General features: G+C 42.5%; 1 protein-coding gene across 2 annotated transcripts in view; it reads right to left on the bottom strand.

The window, feature by feature from the left end:
• Positions 1–23,727, bottom strand: part of Cped1 (cadherin-like and PC-esterase domain containing 1) — a 272,944-nt gene that overhangs the window by 27,731 nt on the left and 221,486 nt on the right. For both annotated transcript variants that reach the window (XM_002729287.6, XM_039108607.2), the window contains exons 16-17: positions 18,883–19,000; positions 11,245–11,381 (exon numbers count right to left, since the gene is read on the bottom strand). In XM_002729287.6, coding sequence (XP_002729333.2) covers positions 11,245–11,381; positions 18,883–19,000 — 255 coding nt within the window. The remainder of the gene's footprint in view (positions 1–11,244; positions 11,382–18,882; positions 19,001–23,727) is intronic.

Raw genomic sequence — 23,727 nt, 5'->3', positions numbered from 1 at the left:
TATTTGGGTTCAGCCAACAGTGACTGAGACTTTATTACTTAATAGTCTCCATTCTGGAGAGATTGCCACAGATGGGAAGTTTGAGACTTGGGAAGACTGGGGCCATCAATCTTGTAAATAGTAAGCACAAGACTCCAACTCAGGCTCTCTGACTTCAAGTGCAGGTCAGTGGCCCGCCTTTTCCTTGCATCTCCTCGCATTAATGGGCAGACTTAGGCTTTCTCAGGGAACATGATTTGTATTCTACAACATCTGTTTGTCCCTTGTGCTAATCCATCTGCCTTGAGAGTTCCCCCTTGTACAATCCCGCCTGTCAAGCATCAGAACCAACATAAATGGAACTCCTAACAAAGGTCTCCCCTAGTGTCCCAGCTACGGTGACTCACTCCATATTCTGCAAGTCCATTAAACTTTAGTTTCGTCATAGATTTTTATCAAAGGCTACGTGATGTTATGACTACGTGTGTGTGTGTGTGTCTTTTCCACCATATCTTACCAAGAAGAAGTTGAAAAGTAAATTTTGAAGTTTGCTTTCCCTCACAATGCCATGCATACACTTGAACAGCACTTGGTGAATTGAGTGTGGTATGACTTTCACCATAGGCGATTCTCTTTGAATGTTTTTGGATAAGACTTAACTCTTTCTTCAGGGTTTTTATTTCCTCTTTGGGATTTGGTTTGTCTCTTACTAATGCACACATTTCCTCTGTTACACTGGGAACAGCACACACCACCACCCATATTCACACCCATGGGGAATTTACTAAGACCCTGCAAAGGCTTGTACTTTCTACAGTACCTCTGTAAGGAAGCCTAGAAAGCTGCTATAGATGCAATACTGCTGTCATAAACAAGGTTGCTAAACAGAAGAACCCAGCAGACCCCCTCACTGATGCTTTTAGTCAAATCTGACTGAGTGATAATATCCTAGTACAGTAAAATAGTAAAATAAACCCAACTGATTCTTGCTATGCTTTGCATTTGGTTTTATGGTCTAGATTTTTGATTAAAATAAAAGAGAAATATCTGTAATGGTGGCGATTGAACCCTGATCCTCACTCACACGAGGTAAGCATTCGGTCACTGAACTAGGTCTCTAGTCCCTTCTTTATTTTCCATTGTGAGCCAGGGTCTGAGTGGCCCAGGTTGACCTAGAACTTGCTGTGTAGCCTAGGCATGCCTTGAGTTTGGGAATAGATAGGATTCCAGGTTGTGGCACCATGTTCAAGAGAATGCCTTTCAAGTGGACTTTTGAGCCACCAGGAAAACTCATTAGAAAGTAGTGATGGCTTCCCTCCTTCTGTATTAGTTTACTGGGGCTAGTTACCACAGACTGAGCAGCTTCAACAACAGAAACGTTTCATAAGCATTGCTGGAAGCTAGAAATGCACAGCCAAGAGGCTGACAGGATTATTTCCTTCTGGAGGACTTTTTAGCTGGTAGATAATGGTCTTTCGTGTCTTTCCGTGGTCTTCCTCTGTACATTTGTGTCCTGATCACTTATGTAGACTGTGGCCATACTGTATTTGGGATCTTGTTTTATCCTCTTGGCCTCTTTAATGGTCTTAGGTCTGAATATCAGAACTTTCTTGGTTCCTAGGCCTTAGAAGTTCAGCTTATGAATTTGATGGCAATGATACAATTCAACTCAGAACACTAAGTTAAGAATCATCGAGATAGAACCTTTTGTTGTTATTATGTTAAGATGGGGGCTCTATAACACCCAGGTCTGCCTCTAATTCATGATCCTCCTGCCTTGCCTTCTCAGATGCCAGCTAAATAAACTAAAGATTTTTCATTGTTTCTTTTCATTACTGTATTGAAGTTAGCCCTTCCCAGACAGTGAACCTTGCACTAAGTGTCCCAAGCATTAGGTAGCTATAATGTGGATTACAGCAAGATGTGGAAGCTCAGAGAAGTCAAAGAAATTACATATTACTGCAAGAACATCTCCCGCACGTCCTGATTCCCAGTCTTTTCCAGGGGTTATATCTGAAGCCCACTAAAGCACATTAGAAGCAAATTAGCCCTATTTCAAAATTCCTGGGCACTACTCTTTCCTGACTGGATAATACTTTACATAAATTGTGTTTCTTTTACAAAGGTTTGTTTCCTTGAATGTAAATTGGAGGAAATAACAGCACCAATGGGCTTAAGTGAGATGTCAAATACTTATTCCTGGCAGGCAGGCAGAGAGTACAATATGAATGTATGCCGGTTTCAAAATGTAAGAAAGACGGGCAGCACATTTTTTTTTTCCAGTGTGCATTAACACACAGACAGACACAGCCGAAGTAAGAATCGTCGAGGCCCCAGCTGGTTCTCTCCACCCCCATCAAGCCAACTACCACTGAAAATCAGAACCCTGGCTGGAGGAGTAAAGCAATTATCCCCTACTCTGAGCGCTCTCACTGGGGCGCTGGAGTCTCCACAGTGGATTGGCAACCAGTAAGAGCTACATGCAGATTGGTAGACCCTGTATGCTCCCTGATTAGCAAACAAGCCTTGCTACACATGACTCTGTAATGCAGGTGGTTCTAGATAACTGTGAAGATACAGGCCATGGAAGAATCGTCTGGAGGGTTATTTTATCCAAGTCTTTCCATTTATGAAAGTTTAGAAATGATAAAATCTATCTAAAGCATTCAGCCATGATGTAGTAAGGGAACACATCTACCTTTAAACCATCCATTCTTTCAGTACAAGGAGCACAATTAAACAATAGTATGATGACAAGTTGACTTTCAGACACGTGATTCACATTAATCTTTATGTGTTTTAGGTAATTCTGTTCTGTTAAATTATTAAAGTAAATAAGTTATCTATTTTGAGGGATACTTTCCATTTTAAGGGACTTATATTATTATAACAAATATCAGTATCTGTCTATTGAGTTGATAAATAGCCTTTCATGAAACTGCTGCCTTGGGAGAATGTCAGGGCAGGGAGGCCACAAAGGGAAGGTGGATGGGCAGGGGAACACCCTCATAGAAGAAGAGGGAGGGCAGATGGGATAGGGCGTTTATGAACAGGAAACTTGGAAAGGGGATAACATTTGAAATGTAAATTTTTAAAAATCCAATTAAAAATGTTTTTTAAAAAAAATGGTTGCCTTACCCTGGTATGCAAAGGTATTGGTTGGCATAAGTAATTAAAGAGTAAAGAGTAAGAGTTTATAACAATAATCAACTTTGGTAATAAAATACTAAAATGACTAACCCCTAACCCCAAGTTAAAGAAAATTTAAGAGCTGAATGACCTTACAAGGATCGGGTAAACAAACCATTTCAGGCATTGCTAAGTGCCAGGAAAGTAGACTTAATTCCCTTGTTATACTCTTTACAATCTTTTAATGATGTGTTTTCAATTTATGTGTGTTGGTATTTTGCCTGCATGCATGTCTATGGGAAGGTGCCAGATTCCCTGGAAATGGAGATACAAACAGTTGTGAGCTGCCTTGTGGGTGCTGGGAACTGAGCTCTGGTCCTCTAGAAGAGCAGGCACGAGAGTTCTTAACTACCAAGCCATGTTCCAGACCCATTTTCCTATGATATAAGTCTGTAGTGACTTGAGCATTCCTGATTAGCACAAATGTTTGCCCAAACTGGCCAGCGAGATAAGTTAAAGCAGTTGCTTTGTTTACCGGACCCTAAATGTCTGTCAATGAGACAAAATGCAGCTGAGACAGGTTAGATGGCTAATAAAGTTCAGGTCATTATGAAAAGCTAGCGCAACAAAAACATTTCTCTGTAAAGTTTGATATGGTTATAATGAGTGTTTTCCAGTTATGCATTTTAATTATATTGGCTGTCCATACACAGCCAGCTTGCTATTTGGGGTAAAACTAAATGTAAGATGGAAATTTAGGCAACTCACACTCAATCACACAAAAGTGGGCAAGAAAAGAAAGACAAACAGCTGCACAATGTCAGAGAGATTTATTCCTTCTACCTTGGGCAAAATGATTAATCTCTACTGTTCCCTTGTCTCTTGCTGAAGGAGGGCATCATGCATAAGTGAGTCACCCTTAACCAGCATGAAGAGTCCTTCTTGTTCACTCCAATTATTGAGACCGACAAGTGACAACGAATTGTGTAATCTTTATGGAATTCTTGTGTTACTAAGGATATATTTTAAGTCAGACACACCTGAGAAAATTAAACACCTTGATGTACAAGATCCATGTAAACCTTTACATGTTAATCAACAGAATAGAATTAAAGACCCAGCCATAATTTTATACACTTAGAGACACCTAACTTTTGAAAAAGAAGAAAAAAAATACACATTGGAGAAAGGATAGCATCTTCAATGAATGGTACTAGTCAAACTGAATGACTGCCTTCAGAAAAATGAGTATATATATATATATACACATATATACATATATACATATATATATCACTCTGCACAAAATTCAACTTCAAATGGATCACTGACTTAAATATAAGACCAGATACTCTGAACCTAGTAGATGAAAAAATATAGGGAATAAGCTTGAATTGACTGATACAGTTCAAGCCACTGATAGCTTCAGCATACAGAACAATTAATGCACGAGACCTCATGAAGCTAAAACAAAATAAAAAACTTCTGTTCAGCAGAGGACATCACCATTTGAGCAAAGAGGAATGGGAAAAAATCTTTTACGAATTGTAAATCTGATAGAGGGTTAATATTTAGAAGAAGAAGAAGGAGGAGGAGGAGGAGGAGAAGAAGAAAAAGAAGAAGAAGAAGAAGAAGAAGAAGAAGAAGAAGAAGAAGAAGAAGAAGAAGAAGAAGAAGAAGAAGAAGAAGAAGAGGGGGAGGGGAAGGGAGGGGGAGGGGAAGGAGAGGTGGGAAGAAAGGGAAAGGAAAGAAGAAGGGGAAGGGGAAGCAGAGGGGAAGGGGAAGAAGAAGAAATGGAAGAAGCAGAAGCAGAAGGAGAAGAATAACAACAACACATCAAATAGCTAGAAAACAACCCAAGTAAAATTAGTATATAGGAGAAAAATAAACAGTTTTTACAGATTGAAACACGAATGTCTTAAAAAAAAAAGTGAACATTCTTACCCACCAGGGAAATGCAAATTAAAAACACTTAGAGATTTCATCTTACTCCAAGGATAAGTAAAAGAAGTAACATCCCGTGCTTGTGAGGACACAGGCAGAGGGGAACTCGAGTTCTACTGATGGGGATGCTAACTGAAGTAGCATCAGGTACTGAGGCAATCAGTGTGGAAATTCCTCGGAAAGCTGAAGATTAATCTACTGCCAGATCGTGTTGTACTTCCGTTGAGCACACACCCAAAGAACTCTTCATCTTGCTGTAGACATCTTTGCTCCTGCATGCTCATCGCTATTCTACCTGTGAGAGCTAGGAATTGGAAACAACTTAGACATCCACCAGCTAACGAATGAATAAGGAAAATGTTACTGAGTGGAATATTACTCAGCTGTTTAGAAGAAAAAAATCGATCCATATAACGACAGAGGATAGGTAGGCTGGAAAGGAATCAGGGGGGAGGAGGGGACCCTCCAGGGATGGGAAATACAATAAAATGCTATAAAGAGATAAAGGGGAAACTCGAACAGAACTCGATTGAATGGGAGAGGAATGGGAGGGCAGGATAAAGCAGGAGTATGGGGAGGTACAGTTAACTAAAGACTTTTTGGAAAATGTAATCAACTGTCTCTGTTTATCAGCCATGTTTAAGTGTTTTCTTTAAAATATTATGCATATTACTAAATATAAAAATGGCGACCTGCTCAGTACATTTAATGTTTCTTCAGAGTGACCATTTGGTATTGGATAAACAGCTGTGCTGAATTGTTCTAGAGGAGAGAAGCTACCAGTAGTCCTACCCAGCCATGACATTTATTTCTCTCTCTTAACAGGACTCTTCTTTCAGACGTTTTCTTACTGGATTGAAACACGAACTGTTTTCCACTGACAACCAAAGTTATGCTGTTCAATGAATTTGATTTTTTTTTCAGCTATAAATCTGTCATTCTTCTAGACTACCTCACATGGTGAGCCCCGAGTCCTGATGACCCAGGTTTATCAAAGTTCCTCTCAGAGTTTATGGAGAGACGAGGATTAATTTGTAGAAATACAGTTATGATTAATATCCTAGTTTTTCGATTGCTTTTACTTTGATTCAATATAGCTACTACTGTATATCACAAAAGCAAACACATACACAAACACACATGAAATAACTACTTCGGTAAAATTAGTTTACAATTGAGTTAAGTTTAATAGGAGTCCTACATTTATCTGCACCCCCGTATACGCAGGTTTAGATGAATTTCTCAGCCGCTCTGATATTTGTTGTTTTTCTATTGGAATGTCATCCTGCGATTCTTCTACTCAACCTAGCTGAAGAGAAGGAAAACGCCTGAGGTGTGGGAAGTCCAGCTCTGTTCATTTGCCATCGAGTGAGTCTCTTGGTCGAAGTTTCTGGAAACTTGAGCTAAACTTCAAATCCTAACTGGGTTGTGTCTGTTTCCTTCCCACCAGGTGGGCTTGCATTTCCAAGTTCAGTGTTGGCGTTCACCCGTGGAAACCATAGAGAACCCGTAATAGGGGTTTAACAAAGCAACTTGGAGAATCTCAAGGAAGCAGAATGTTGCTAGAGGGTCTGGCTATATCCCATGATTCTCAGTGGCCTACTCAAACCCTGTTGCCATTATATCTGATTCTTTGGATAAAGAAAACTCAACGTAATATGTACCCCAAAGCAGAGGCTTGCTAGGATTAGGACTCAGAAGTCTGCTTTTCTTTAATACAGTATGTCCAAACGCCTTCAGGGCAATGGTTACAACTGTGGGCTTCCATTGCTAAAGATCTGAGGTTTTCATATGAATTAACGGTCTTCAGGTTGGTAAGACCAGTAATAAAAAGGGCAGGCTTACTACCTAAAGACTATACATGGACTGACCCTGGACTCTGACCTCATAGGTAGCAATGAATATCCTAAGACTGAACCCCCAGTGAACGTGATTGTTGGGGGGAGGGCAGCAATGGGGGGAGGGTGGGGAGGGGAACACCCATAAAGAAGGGGAGGGGGAGGGATTAGGGGGATGTTTGCCCGGAAACCGGGAAAGGGAATAACATCCAAAATGTAAATAAGAAATACTCAAGTTAATTAAAAAAAAAAAAAAAAAAGGGCAGGCTTTGATACGGTCTCACACCCATGTAGTCCACACTGTAGGGAACTGAAGTACATGTGAGCACGTGACCTAAAGCCCACCTTTTTCATTCCCTCGCACAGTCCTGCTCCTTTATTGCTTTTGCCTTTTGCACCCATTCTCTCAGCAGGAGGGAAACAAGAGACCTCCTGGTTTGAGCGATAGGATGCTTACAGCAGATGACGCTCTTGAGAAAAAGGAACATGCTAAATAAGTTTTTCTTTTTATCTCAATAGAGCTATTTTGAACTAACATGACAGCTACATGGCTGCTAATTCTAAACACTTGTCTCTCTAGCTGCCTGCCTACTTTATGGTAACTTTGCCAGACGGTCCCTGCATGGATCTATCTGGTGCCTACCTCTGGGCTTCTCCCTGCCTATGTGATTCTCTTATTAGTGTTTACACTTGAAATCCAGCACCTGAGGTAACGTGTACTCTGCTGGAACGGAGTCTTAGCTCAGCAAACATTAGGTGGACGAATGAAAAGTGTGACGTCACACAGTCAGAACTTGGGAAACGATCTGTAGGACTCTGCCCTGCAGGAGCTCTTCAGGAATAAAAGGCAGTGCAGGGTTTCCCAGACAGGTAGCAGAAATAATAGACAAACTCTATGAATAGAGCTTTGGAGGAACCAGGGCTTAGCTGGTTTCCTGACTGCCAATCCGAGGAGCGTCCAACCTCATGTCTTGCTCTCCTCACCGTATGTGAAGTAAGTTCCTGAGCATTGCTAAGGTAATATTTAGCTCTGCTAAAGCCTTCTTGACTACTTGACATGTTAGAGAGGTAAAAAGTCAGCATTTCACGCATCTAAAAATAATAAAACGTGTCTTACTTCTTTTTCTGTTTTGAATGTATATAGTATCAGTGTCAGTGTGTGTTTTGTGTATGTGATGTGTGCAGAGACCAGAAGCTGATGTCCCATGTCTTCCTCTGTGGTGGCTTCCCCTTGTTATGTCTTCACTCTTACCTGTTTGGTACGCCTAGACATTTTCCATATACATAAGCATGTTTGTATGTCTACCTTCATTTGTACACTGATGGGAGCGTTTGCTATATAATCTACACCTGCATTGTGTCTCAGCATTGCGTTTTGGAATTTTGTGGGACAGCCTCTGTCTTCCTGACTCATGTCCTTCTGTTACAGTCCCCAGACCACTATGGGGTGATGTCCTGCTGTCACAGTCCCCAGGCCACTATAGGGTGATTTTTCTGATTCTGGTGATGTCACTTCTTTGCTCAAAATGGAGAATGCTTACCTAATGAATGTAACTATTACATATAAACTAAGTGAGCATTCTGGTGAATGCATCAGAACACGTCACGTGAGGGCAAGTGTGAGCTAAGTGTGCTGATGGCCACCCCCTGAGACTAAGAGGCACACGATGGGAAGCCCTCTGTGTTCTTTTGCAGGCCAGTGGGTCTTTGCTAAAGTCACCTGCACATACGCTTTGGTTTTCTGGTCTTTTAATAACATACATTTCTCAATAACGTGAAAGAAAATGTCCCATTTTTACCATGCCTTGTAGAGTCGCTGATAACCAGCTTTGTAGCCAGCTGAGACAATGTTGCAGACTGTTTATGACTAATGAGAGTTCATATATCAACATAGTAAAAACCCACTGTGGCCACCACAAGTGGAACTCCAGGGAGGTGACAAGTTTAGACTCGGTAATGAAGGTACAGTCCCTGTGGTGTTCTCCTAATGAAAAGAGGATGTGACTTCCACACCTTTTCTCTCACGTGTGGACACAAGAGGGCAACCAGCAGAAACTGGAAGTGACCTCAAACTCCCCAGCCCAGAAATTTGTCTGAGCCACCGAACCTGTGGTATTAGACTATAGCGTCCTTAGCTTTCTAAAGAGGTGATCCATCCACTGTGGAGGCTTAGGGTGTATTTACTTATCACTCTACAGATGGAGAAAGGAGCCTGAGAAACAAAGTCACATAATTTAGTGACATATTTGCATCAACTGCTTTTCAGGTCAGCAGACTGTGACATCCTCTTGGCTTTGTGCCCAGTACTCTGGATCCTGAGGGTAGAATGGAATTTTGGGTAGAGAGCTCTCTGACTGGTGTTACAAGGGTGATTGTCACCTCTATATGGCTAACATGCAGTCAATGCATGGCCAAAGTTAGTGTAGTCACAATGGTTCACAAATTTTACCAGTGAACTCCATCTCTGGGAACATTTAATTTTCTCAAGTAGACAACACGCATAACATCTACCTCATAAAGCCGTGATTAAGAATAATTAACATTTTTATTTATTCACTTATTCAACAATTATTGATTGTGGTAGAAAATTTTAATTCCAATTTGGGGCTTCATTTTTGATTATTCAGTTCTCAGATAAAAGACACACACCTGTTATTATTACAATAAGCCCTAAACAGAATAAGAGCTTGGCAGACATCTACCCTCTGTGCTATTAGAATCTACTTTGCTGTCGACAACCCTGAGTTATTACTTACTAGGTTTCATCTGGGCTGCTCTGAACTCCAATTGGCCAGCCCTCAGGGCTATGTTTTCATGACCCACCTAACTACCCCATGGTTGCTTCTCCTCTATTCACTTCTTCTTTCCCTCTGGTCGTTTTCCACTGACCTCCAGCCCGGAAATCCTAAACTCCACCTATATCTCTTCTGCCCAGCTATTAGCTGCTGGCAGCTTTATTTACCAATCAGAAATAACTTGGGGGCAAGCTCACATAGCATCACTTGGATCTACTTGCCACTCTCTCATCTCTGAGGCAGCCTGGCCTTGATGAACCAGTATTAGCATTAGAATACAAGCAGCATCGGGCCAACCCACTACAATGAATTTCGTGTGCAGGGGATTAAAACCGGGGTCCTTGCATGGTTTAAGTTCATACTTTACCACTGAGCTTCAACCCCACTCCTACTAATACTCATGAAATGATTACTATTCGTCACAAACTGTATATATAAATCAGGCTATTGCAGTGAATCAAATACACCGCTTACCCTAACGAAGTTTAAAGCCTAGTGGGCTTTAAGATTTTAGAGTCAGAACTGTTCCTCACACAGAAAAACAGCTCAGTTAATGTTGCTGACACCAAGCTTCCACATCAGTGTTTTCTTGCTCTCTCCTTTTTACAAATTAACCAATACTGCTTCTTAATTGTTGGTCATGTTCTCAATCTTGAGCAGTACTCTCCTTCCGTTGAAACGAACAGCACATGTATCTTTCTGCCCTAGCCCGCCCCTTTTCGCATTCTTCTTGAGCTAATTACTAACAGAAAATTTGGCATGCATTCCACACCATGCTGTTTTTAAACTCAGCTTTTGAAATGGGCCTGCCCATATGCGAGGGCTTACACATGGTGCATGAGGATAAATCCATCTGATGAAAGGCTCTTCGAAAATCTGGTTAGGATTACGTCCTGAGATGTCAGCCAAGCATCTCAGCCTATGTGCCAGTTTGACATGTCTGGAGGTTCTGCTGGGCTCTACCTAGTCAGAACATGCCTAGCGAGAAGAAACTGTATGGCCAAGAAATCAGTTTAGGAGCCCCAGTAGAGGGAAAATCAGCGTGCTGAGGTCCACGAGACCTGCCCAGCAATTCGAGAAAAGGTCAGCAAGGTTAGAGTGGAAACAGCACTGTGCACTTGGGAAGTCCTAGAAGTGAGTCTTGCACGCAGGGCATTTGTCTTCTCTCACTGAGCAAAAGATTTCCGTTTCAGCTGTGTCGTATGCTAGCGCTACCAGCGATGAAGCTGGCTGCTCCAAGCTGCCCACCGTCAGTTGACCTGACCAGCTCCTACAAGTCGTGCTACAGAAACAGCATGGAATTTGGACAGCACAGCACATGGTTTTAATATACTCCATCTGCCAGATAGACTGATTTGGAGAAACATGACCATTGTGAGCAAGAAGTATTAAAGATCATCGGTGATAATGTCTACAGGTGATTCAAAGAGCCAAGGGACATGGAGTTAGTTTTCCTCTAACTGTAAGAGGCCAGAAGCTGGTTTAGCACATGCAACTATCTGGCTGCAGTGAGTGGATGGCAAGAATCCCAGGCCTTCCTGGCTGAGGGCAGAGCCTACCTTCCTTCCTTGCAGGCACTGCTGAAGCTCTGGCTTGCTTAGGATGTCATGTTGGCAGTTGTGTGGTTGCCAGGTTATTTCTCTCCAGTCACAGGTCCTGTTGTCTGAACAAGTAAGGCAAGGCACAATCCACTGGCCTAGAATACACAGCAAGATTTTTGTTTGTCTTGTGACACATTGCAAGTGTCTAAGTCAATGTCATCCAACTACAGGAACGAAAATGAGAAGACTACTCTTGACTGATAAATCCAGTGAGAAAATGCAGGGCCTCCTGCCAGTCGAGCAGAGGGACAACGTGATGTCCTGTTGTGAAATAACACCGTTCATGCTGCAGTCAGGGGTTAGTCCCATGAAACCTCATGAGTACAAATGGAACACGTGATTGCCTGCTAGTCAATAATTACCTCCCTTGTGAACTTGAATAGGACTAAAGTTGAGTGGGAGTCGCCAAGTTGTCCGTGGGCCTCGAACATTTATCACCCTAACCCATAACTAGGTTGCCAGAATGAGAAGAGACTTATTCACTGTGCTCAAGAAAGTTAGACACAAGAGACATACGGCGGTATTTTGATGATTTATAGTTTTCACGACCGGTTATTAGTCCTTCATCTCACTGATGGCACTTTGGGTGTGGCTACTTTCATTTTCTATATAGCTGTGCCCTCTTGGTTCCCTCACAGCTTGGTTAAAGTGAGTAGTGTTCTTGTATGTTCAGCGTGAGGATGGCAGAGTTTTGCTGATTACGGAATTATAAAGAAAAACTAAAAAAAAAAAACAACAACAAAAAAGCAAGAAAACAAAAAACAAAACAAAACAAAAACCTCAGGGCTGGAGAGATGGGTCAGCGGTTAAGAGCGCTGACTGCTCTTCCAGAGGTTCTGAGTTCAATTCCCAGAAACCGCATGGTGGCTCACAACCATCTGTAATGGGATATGATGCTTTCTTCTTGTGTGTCTGAAGACAGCGACACTGTACTCATCCTCATTAAATAAATAATATTTAAAAAAACCCTATTCACTTGTGGGGGATGCAATGCAGGTAGAGGTTGCTAACAAACTTTGGGGACCCCTCTCCTGCCACAGTGGGGCAGCAGGCTCTCATTTGCTGATTTTTTCTGCTGAATTACCTATTCCCACATTTGCTGGCTGGGAAGCCTCTGGGAGATTCTCCTGTTTTCACCTCTCTTCTTTCCACAGGAGTTCCAAAATTACAGCCCTGTAGCACCAGGTCGAGCCTTTTCATAGATTCCAGGGATTGGACTCCCTTTTTTAGGCTTGTACCCCATGAGCCATCTATTGCTCCAGCCTCAAGGAAACATTTTTAAATAAAACTCTCTACTTTCTCTGGGTCTGCTTTTGTGGTGCTTTTGTGTCTGCAAAGTCTCTTGTGTGATAGGAATGGCAGTGGGAAGATTATCCACCTCCCAGACATGAGTACAGTACCTATCCCATTCACAACCTCAGGGGTGTGGTGTCAGAATTATGCGTGGGAGCGTTGGTGTATGCTGAAATGGTTGTAAATAATAAACCGTAAAGAGAAATATAGTGCATGGCCTTTGAGGATCTGTCACCGTATGAGGAAACTATGAATTGTAAGAAAAGAGAGGAACAACAGAACAACATTAGCAGGCACAGTGTTAAGTCAAGCAGGAACGAAGCACTAACATTTCAAAGGATGCTGGTACATATGCCCTTCTTGCCATATTTTTTTTTTTAAATGCAAGGAGAACTTCAGAAAATGGCCTTATCCCATGTCTACCCACGAGCGCTTTGTGTTTCAGGAATAGTCATCATCACAACATCCCTCCTCGTGCAGACCGCTCTTACAGGGTATTGTAGCTTCCAGCATCCAGGATCTATCGTGGTGAAGTGTTAGTATTAGGTACTGTGATATTAAAACGTCACAGGGATAGCTAGTACTTGTACATGCCAGTCGTATTCAAGAGGTATATTAACTTGTTTAAACTCCAGAACTACCTTGTCTTTTCTCCAGCTGGAATCAGGAAGGTGGATACTGGATTGATGTCCACTAAAGAGGCAGTGTAAGGAGGATTTGAGCGGAGCAATTTGGAGCCCACACTTTTAATTACAATGCTAAATCTCAGAGAAAAGCAGCAATAATAAAATTTGAGGTTTACCATTTATACATTGAAGATCATAACAGGGTCTTGATAAGGTGATACTAAATTGAGTAGAAATATCTGTGGTGGTGAAATACCTCAGACTGACATCCTCAGATGCTGCCTCTTCCAGCTAACCTGTAGAACGCAATGCTGATTGCAAACCTCACCCAGAAAGCTTTCTAAAATTCTTGTGCCTAGGATGTGCCCCAGTGCAACATTTAGTATGAGACTTGGTCATCTATATTTTTGAAAAATGCTTTCAGATGGTTCCACGGTGAAGCCAAGGTTGCAGCTCACTGTTTCGATTGGACAAATGACTTAATATTTTCATGATTAAATTTGCTACTTTATAAGGAAAGTATGCATAACACCTGCCATGGTGTCTGGCACCGAGCTGCCCATAAATAGATTTGAGTCCTGCGTCCTGACCACAAGTATGCCATGGTGGCTCATAATAAAGTGGAAACAGAAAAGTTCTGGAAATTTCATTAGACGTAAACGGGACTTTCTCGTGAGATGAGAGTCAGAAGCATTGAAAGTATGATGGTTTGTGAATCCTGCAGGGATGAGCTTGGCCGAAGGAAGACAGATCTCACTGGCTTCCACAAAGTGCACAGCCTGGGAAAGTACAGGGTCTGCCATGAGAAGCAGTTTCCTTCGTGTGCAGCGTGCAGATAGATAGGTAGGCAGACAGAGAGATAGACAGACAGACAGACAGACACGCACATGCACATACACACACACATGCACACACACACACACTATTGCGCAAAGAAGATGAAGGGGACATGGAGGGTTTTAAATGACAAAGGGAAGAGTTGGCCTCCAGAGTGTGTGCACATTCTCCTGGGATGAAGTTGGAAAGGGAACTCAGAGCTGGTCCTCACCACACTCTTGTTCCACAGATGAAGCAAACAGAGGCATCAAGAGGTAAAAGTGAAGTGAGTGTAACATGAGAGCTGGACCCTAGTCAACTCGCTCCATTGGGTTAATTCAGATACCACACTATGCCGGATTAGCACAAAGCCGTCAACTGAAAGTGATATATGACCCACTATGTCCCTTAGCGAGGGCCACGTTATCTGATTATCTTAACGATTTATTTCTTTATTTTTAGGAAGCTGAATTTAGAAGCCGGAGAGTTGGATGAGTGATGAAGAGCACTGGGTGCTCCCATAGAGAACCAGGGTTCAGTTCCCAGCAGCCACGTGGCGGCTCACAACCACCTGTAACTCCAGTTCCTGATATCTGCAAATAGCAGGTCTGTACATGGTGTGCCTCCATGTATACACACATATACACAAAATAAAAATTAAAAACTTTTTTCAAGTTGAATTTTCTCAATGGGCATATGTGTTGGTAAAGACTGTGAATGGTACTTTCCCCTGATAGGATAATGGCATGCTGGACAAGTATCTCACGTCATCTCGTCTCATCTCATCCTTCCTCTTTCTATCTATCTATCTATCTATCTATCTATCTATCTATCTATCTATCTATCCATCCATCCACCCATGCCTGCATCCATCCATCCATCCATCCATGCATCCATGCATCCATCCATCCATCCATCCATCCATCCATCCACCCATGCCTGCATCCATCCATCCATCCATCCATCCATCCATCCATCCATGCATCCATGCATCCATGCATCCATGCATCCATCCATCCATCCATCCATCCATCCATCCACCCATGCATCCATGCATCCATCCATCCATGCATCCATCCATCCATCCATCCATCCACCCATGCATCCATGCATCCATGCATCCATGCATCCATCCACCCATGCCTGCACCCACCCACCCATCGATCCATCCATCCATCCATCCATCCATCCATCCATGCATCCATGCATCCATGCATCCATGCATCCATGCATCCATCCATCCATCCATCCATCCATCCATCCACCCATGCATCCATGCATCCATGCATCCATGCATCCATCCATCCATCCATCCATCCATCCATCCATCCATCCACCCATGCCTGCATCCATCCATCCATGCCTGCACCCACCCACCCATCGATCCATCCATCCATTAATCTGATCTTTGTATATCTAAGTGCATCATGTATCCAGAACTTTCTTAGTTCCCCAACCTTGCTGATGCCTAACTTTACGCAAACAGAGACCCTCTGTGGCTACTTCCATTATGAAGAAAAAGTGGTCATCTGTAACAAGCACTCAAATATGGATGCAATTAGTTTTGGGGCACTAAGTTTTACATACATAAAAAAGGCTTCATTTGGTATCTGCAAAGTTGGCCCCTATGTCACAGGCTGCTATATATTTATGCAGCCATGACTTTCTCTATTTCTGAGTCAGTTAGCAATGCCTTTTATTTACTGTGAGTTGAAGTGGCCATCTGTATAACATCTGTAGGATTGGGGTTCTTGACATTTTAAGTGACACCAGCCCTTTAAAATTGTCAAAAAAGGAGGGGCATAAACCACAAATCCTACATTATATATTTAAACACAGAGTGACTCAAAGCTGCAACTTCTGAAATTAAGTCTGACAGGCATTTTAAGGAATGACATTCTGAGGAGCACAACTGTCCTTTAGAAAAAGGAATTTTCTTTATGGTTTGAGCTCTATGGTAAATGCCACCTGAGTGAATCATATTGGCAGGTATCATGGAGGGAAAAAATGTTCTGTCTTTTAAGACCATGGTGGAAATAAAATCATGTACATACTAATACTAATTATTGCTATATAATCTCATAAAATAAAGGTTTAATTTTAGTGAGTAAAAACATATATTATAAATATTAGAAGTGCAAGTGTTTTTCACATTTTCTCACTAAGAATAAGTTAGAGAGAAATCTTTTCACTTTTTAATATATTATGATTTGAGGAGGTTTTTAAAGTTCTTATTTAATTATTGTTGCTGTACACTTCCTTTCTCCAAATTAGAAGAATTACTTTTACTTTATCAAGCATTTGAAGAAGAGAAATGACAGTGATTCAAAACTATCTAAGCTAGTGTATTTAAAAAAAGAGACAGTTTGACATTGGTATATTACAGATAAGAAGAATAGATCCAGTATTGTCAAACTGTAGCACACCATTAAAGTAGCTTTCTGGATGAGATGTTTGAATAAACATACAACTGCTCAGAAGATTTCCCTCCAGCATCATCTACCAGGATGGGTTCCCCCTCAAGATGTAAAAAGTCCTGTTATGAGGATGGATTCATCTCTGGAAACACACAGTTCATTCTAGAAAAATATTTCCTGAACTTTTTCAGTGCCTTTGAGTCTGTGTTCTTGTTGCATGCGTGTGTGTGTGTGCGCGCGTGTCTCTCTGTGTGTGTGTGTGTGTGTGTGTGTGTGTGTGTGTGTGTGTGTGTAGCCTCCCGATTGTTTTATAGAGATCTGTGGAAGGGACAAGGTTTAAATCTTCATTTAGTTTGGTAAACCTTTTTAAAAATTGTCTATTAGGCATTGGAAGATTAATATAAACAATTTATGTTCTCGAGATGTCTAATCAAAGGAAGCCATCAGTAAAAATGTGGCTCATGCACCCTTGACGTCTTAGTACATGCACACTGTAAGATATGCAGATTCTCCTATGTTTATATATCACGTCCATATCATAAAACATGGAAATAAAAATGGTGAGACCCGAAGCGGTTGCACATATATTTTCATCTTTATTGGCTTCATCCCCAGGGCTGCCCTGTTCTGTTCTGTTCTCTTCCTGGTGTTTATCACGCCATTCTGGGAGACCACTGGTCTCAGACAGATCCAAGTAAGTATCCACTTGGAAGAGAAGGAGATAGCACTATGCAGATTCCTTTCTTGATTGCTACACTGGGAATGTGGTGGAAAGAGGCCGGCTAGAGAAAAGGGTATGGCTAGAGAAAAAGATAGGAAATGACAGGACGGACCCATGGAGGCGGCAGAACAGATGGGAGGAGAGCTGGACATCTCAAAGCAGGATTCTCAGCACAGAGAGGCAAGGAGGTTGAAAGGTAAGGAAAAGACAGGAGGGGCGATCTTGAAATTCTGTGATATAAGATGTGGGGCCTTCTCTAAAGGGGTCTAATGCACCAAATCAAGTCCACGTAATTGACAGAGATGATTCAGAGCCCGGCTGATGTGACGGGGTATTTCACAGGCCAGGACAAACTGCTGTCTCCTGAGCAGAAACAGTGTCATGAACTTAGAGGGGAAGAGCTTTGACTTGGTTGTGGTACAAAGAATAGAATTAAGTTGTTTTACGATTGTCATAAATTGTCGTCTGATTAAAACAATATTGAACTGGACACATAGGTATCTCCTTTGAAGGCTGGGTCTGTCTCCTTCGGCAGGGAGACACAGATCACGGCACCTGACCCTCCTTAACAGGCGAGTCCCTCCCTGACTGGAGTTTATTATTTAGAACATATGTTCGAGAATGGGACATGCCCACATTTGCTAGCTGCGTGCCAAATTGCAATTTGCCCTGCCCATTTGGGAAACACATTTCCCATTGCAGCAGCCGTGTGAAGTTCACGGTAAGGCTAGTGCAGCTGTGTGTCTTCTCAGGCCTTTCTGAGGAGGAGAGTCATGGGGTCAGGATGGAGCAGTAACCAGGACCGTTGACGAACACATACTCTGAGCCTTAATTACTTTGAGTACATTCTCAGTACCAGCTCTGCTTGACTGCACTCTGCCTGCTTCAGGAAGCCTGAGGGGATGAGAGCTTAGAAAGTAGGTCTCACCGAGCATCTGTTCATGACTCATGTGAGAGTTAATGCCGAAGTCTGCAATCCTCATGTCCCTATTTGTAGGAATGATCAAAATATGAGGGATACTTGTGGTTATTTCCAGTACTTACCCTATAATGAAAATAAATTCTTTAAAACTGGGTTATTTATTTTCTGCCCACCATGTGTGAATTATGAATGGAGTATGTATGTATGTATGTATGGAACTGGCAAGACAGCTCAGTGGGTGAGGGTGCTTATTTCTGGGCCTGATGACCTGAACTTACTCTCAGAGACTCACATGATGGAAAGAAAGAACTGACTCGTGCAGGCTGTCTCTGACCTTCCATGCTCGCCTTGCATACAAATGCTTGTGCGTGGACACACACTCATGCACACACACACACACACACACATACCACACACACACGTAATAAAAATTAAAGTGAAAAGGCCAACTTCCTGCCCTCATTTAACCATGGTCTTGTGAAGAATGACACTAGGCAATGACTCACATATTAACTCATTTGTAGAGACTGTGATACAAGAAAAATACAGAGTTAGGGAATGAGTTAGAGGCTAAAGGAAGGCTCCTGGCAGAAGCGACCTCTGATCTGCCATTTCTTGAAGGCAATGGGTTAGCAATGAAACAATGGGTTTGCTTAATCAAATGTTTCAAATATCAAAACAATGCATTTACACTTGTAATATGTCTTGTGCGGTTAGGTCCTTGTTTAAAACAAGGGCCAATTAAGCATGTACTCATAGACCAAGGGACTTATTTTCGAGAAAGGATACCCATGTAATCACCTTTAGTGTCCCCAGATTGACAACTCTGTATTTCAGGCTGTGAAATGGTTTCAATGTAGTCTGCAGAAATAGGCTGCAATCCACAGGTTTCTTCTGGGTGAATCAATAAATCGCAATCCTGCATGAAAATGAAAAAGGAAATAGCTGTCATCATCATGAGCAGATCGCATGGTAAGAAACCTAAACAGCAGTGTGCAAAGCAGAGGCCCGGCACTCACTGGCCGGCCAGCCTAGCCTACTTGATAGGTTCCAGGCCAGTAAAAACCATGCCTCAGAAATACGGTTGGCTCCTGAGGTTGGTCTTCGGCATCTCACGCATGCACATCTGCACACACACACACACACACACACACACACACACACACACACGGTAGGAGGGAGGGAGGGAGAGAGACAGGGTGAAAGAGAGGGGGGGAGGGGGAAGGAAAGAGAGAGGGAGAAGGAGAGTGAGAGGGAGGGAGGGAGGGAGGGAGGGAGGGAGGGAGGGAGGGAGGGAGAGAGAGAGAGTTTCTGTGACAAATGACCTTTAAGGATGAAAGAAGTATGAAGTCAGTGGGTGTGAGAAAAGGGTGCTCATCTCCATCCATTGTTGGATATACTGTGTGAATACTTTTTGGAATAAGAGAATGGAGAGACACATTGGAAAGAACTCACTGAATTTAGGAATTTCCCATCTCATGAACTTGCTGGGATATCAAATCTCTCTAGTTTCCTCAATTCCCTCTTCTTTCTCTCTCCTCCAGCAGAACAAGATGCCCAAGGGGAAGAAGGTGGCCCCGGCCCCATAATCGTCAAGAAACAAAAGGCCACAAAGGTGGTCAATCCTTTGAGGAAAGGCCCAAGAACTTCAGCATTGGGCAGGACATCCAGCCCAATGAGATCTAACACTCTTCGTCAAGTGGCCCCGCTACATCGGGCTGCAGCAGCAAAGAGACATCCTCTGTGAGTGGCTCATGGTACCTCCTGCCATTAACCAGTTCACCCAGGCCCTGGACAGGCAAACAGTGACTCAGCTGCTTAAGCTTGCCCACAAGTACAGGCCAGAGACAAAGCAGGAAAAGAAGCAAAGGCTGCTGGCCCGTTCTGAGAAGAAAGCTGCTGACAAGGGGGGACTTCCCAACTAAGAGACCGCCTGTCTTCTGCACAGGGGTCAATACAGTCACCACCTTGGTGGAGAACAAGAAGGCTCAGCTGGTGGTGATTGCCCCATGATGTAGACCTCATTGAGCTTCTGGTTTTCTTGCCTGCCCTTTGTCAAAAGATAGGGGTGCCCTACTGCATCATCAAGGGAAAGGCCAGGCTGGGGCGCCTGGTCCACAGGAAGGCATGCACCACTGTTGTCTTCACACAGGTTAACTCGGAAGACAAGGGTGCTCTGGCTAAGCTGGTGGAAGCTATTAGGACCAATTATAATGACAGATATGACGAGATCCACCGCCACTGGGGAGGCAACATCCTGGGTTTTAAGTCTGTGGTTCACATTGCCACACTGGAAAAGGCAAAGGCTAAAGAACTTGTCACTAAACTGGGTTAAATGTACACTAAGTTTCCTGTACATAAATTAATTACAAAGTTAAAAACAACAGTGAAGGGCAGAGAGAGGGGAGAAGAAAAACTTGTATCACATGAGTTCAAGTTCCGTGGCAGACCGTGGCCTTTGGTGCCTGCACAGTAACCACACTTATTTCCTTCCCCTTTCCCTTCCTCTTGTTTTGTTGTTCTATGTAGCTCTGTGCTCCATGTTTAAAACAAATCTATTTCCAAGCATAGATCCAAGAACTGTACATGAATTTCAGGTGTGGATTTCTGGGAAAGATTTATGTTCCACTGAAACCTTCCCCGTGTCTGTCTGTACCTCCTTCCACTTGAGATGCAAATCTGAGACTAAAGAAGGCACAGCCTCCTAGCGATCACGAGGGACCTTGGAACAGGAAGGGTGTAGAGGACACCGTGGCTGCTCTCCTGCCAATTTCACAGCAAAAGAAAAGTCACAGAACAAATATCACTGACAGATACCACAGTTGGGTTACAGTTTATTTGCATTCCACTTTTTCTCACTTTCCTCTCTGGAAGAGAGAGTTAATACCACCTTGTCTCTCTTACAAAAGGGAGTGACCTTTCTTCTGAGCTGAATTGCTGAGAAGCCTGTGCTTTCTGGTGTAAAATGTCTCCTTCCTCGTAAAAAAGGTTTCTAATGATTTTAAATGTGAGTTTATTTATTTGGGGGCAGCATGTGGATGTGCATGCCATAGGACACGTATGGAGGCCAGAGGACAGTTTGGCGGGGAGGGAGGTGGGGTGACAACTTGAAGGAATTGTTTTTTTATTCAATCGGTGGGTCCCCAGGATTAAACTCAGGTCCTCAGTCCTGAGAGCCTTACCCACTGAGTCATCTCAGTGGCTCCCAGAGTTTGGTCTTTGCTCTGTCTTTTGTGGCTTCCTGCCTTTTGGGGCAGGGTGTGTGTTAGATTGAACAAGTATTATTCGATATGAGGGAAAGCCCAGCATAGTGATGATATAATTCAGACTTCCTTGATCTGCAGCCTCTGCTGCTGGGTGCTTTGATGTGTAAGAGGCAAAGAGCCCTTGCTTAAGTTATTATTAGTCAGATTGGTGTTACACACAAAACAGCCACGTCTGACCTTGCAAGCTTCCAGCTTACTCTGTCTCATACCCTCTCAACTCCTCAGGAGCTCACACGGGTCTCCGTTTCTCGGTCAGACCCGTTATCTTCATTTTCCCTAGCCTTCAAGGAATCCCCACACCTTTACTCACGATATGTACCTCTGACTTCATTCTTTTTTCTCTTGACTCCACTGTCCTGGGCATTATATTCATACTATATTCATTTACCACAGGAATTGCTTTGACCTCTTCATGGAGTGCTCTTGTCGGACCTATTGCTGGCACACGCATCCGTTTCCTGCATTGTTGCCAAATATCTTCCCCAGATGCAAATCCTAATTAGTTCTGTTCTCTAGACTACACTGCATGTATTCTACGTGGCCCAGCTCACTGGTTGATCCAGGGCATCTTTCTCTATTCTCTCTGTGCCTTCTCACACACAGCTGTCTGCTCCATCACTTGCTTAACTGCTCCTCATACTCCACACCTGTCTCCTGTTTCTGCCTCTTCTGGAGCTGGCTCCTTCTTATGCTCTAATGTTGGGAGTGTGTGACCTTACTCTTTTCTTACGGTCCTATGGCTGCTTTCTGTATCAGCCTTTCCCTGTGAGGACAGAAAGCCCGACTTCTATGTATACTGCTTTTGTCTTTATTGCACGTCACTAGGAACTCAACAGATACGTGAGTGGATACTGGGAAGGCATCAATGCACCATGAGGGACCCAGGCTTGGTGTGCACCTGGGAGCTCAGAGCCCCAGTTGTGTTGTTGCCTTCCAATTGTGAGGGGGGAGGAAACAACGTTTAACTGATGCTATTTCGTCCTCAGGGCTTCTAAGAACTTTTCCTTAAGAACTTGCATTTCTTTTGTTTAGGACATGTCTTAAAAGTTGACCGCTATATTGTAGAAAACAACAAAAATTAAATGGTACTAAGTAAAACACTTAGAATATTGTTGGTGAATATAGCTTAAATCACTAGAAAAAATGATAGAGCCTGACATAAATAAAGTGATTTTTTTTTACTTTTCCTGAAAAAAAATCTACCATAATCATCTGAGAAACTTTCATGGTGACCTGTAAGATACGATATTCTACAAGGAGTACTTTAAAAAAAAAGTACTTTGGTTTTGAGATTTGCTAGGTTCTTCAGTGAAAATCAGTGTACAGTTTTCATTTTGAAGCCTTTATTTTCTTTTGGCAAGAAGGTGGTCTTCCTAAACATATATTGAAGAATAAGTTCCTATGTCCTGAGTTGAATGTCACTCAGATTTAAAATGCTTATTAAGAAAAACTACACCATTAATAAGTGTGACCCGGTGCAATACTCAAGTGAATAAGGCCATTTATGGATTTAGGATTTGTGGGGTTTTATTGTTACAGAAGTTCCGTATGGGCAAATGTGAGAAGAGATATTACAAAGCATCCGTAGTCAAAAAATACTGAGTAACTCTTTTGCTCTGTGAATACTGGGTTGAATATTAAGTTGCTGGTTGCTGAGGAAGATGCCTTCCTCATGAAAAAAAAAATCCCAACAAAAAACTTCATGTCCTCTGGTATAAAACTGAAGCAGAATGATCACAATGGTGCTAATTGAAACCACCGAGCTGCTTCTACACACCAACCCTCACATTAGGTGACTTACAAATCTTATAGTCTTTTTTCTTGTGGCAGTTCATTAGTTTAGAGATAAGAAAAGAGCTATGCTACGCGAGGTAGGATTTAAACTCAGGTCTGCCTCACTTCAAAACTCAGCTACCTCACTGCAGAGTCTTGATGATGTCCCTAAAGATAGAGCAAGACATTATGTCTGTCCCCTGAGTTGAGGCCTTCAGGGAACAATCCAGTACTTTTGCTACTTTGTTTTGCCCCAGCCCCAGCCCCAGCGCCAACCTCAGCTCCAGTTGGAATTTGGTTGGTCAAGATTCAGCTAAACACGGGCTAAGTTTGGTGTACAATAATTTATGATGCGAGCCACAACACTGTGATTATTCAACATGATCATGGGCATGTGATAATCATTTTAAACATGGGTCCCAATTGAAAATAATGTCAATGTATGGAATCAATAAAAATAAAGAGATTCACTTAAGGGCATGTACTAATTCCAGTTAATGGGCCACTGGAACAAAGACAAATGAGAAGTAAAAATAAACAAGTCTTACAGAGAATCTGGCATGCTATAAATCCAGGCTGTCAGACAAGATGTGCCCATTGGTGCAGT

Source organism: Rattus norvegicus, chromosome 4 (assembly GCF_036323735.1).
Source record: "Rattus norvegicus strain BN/NHsdMcwi chromosome 4, GRCr8, whole genome shotgun sequence".
NCBI classification, from domain to species: Eukaryota; Metazoa; Chordata; class Mammalia; order Rodentia; family Muridae; genus Rattus; species Rattus norvegicus.
The sequence above is the reverse complement of the archived record's forward strand: the minus strand, read 5'-3'. Positions and strand labels throughout refer to the sequence as shown.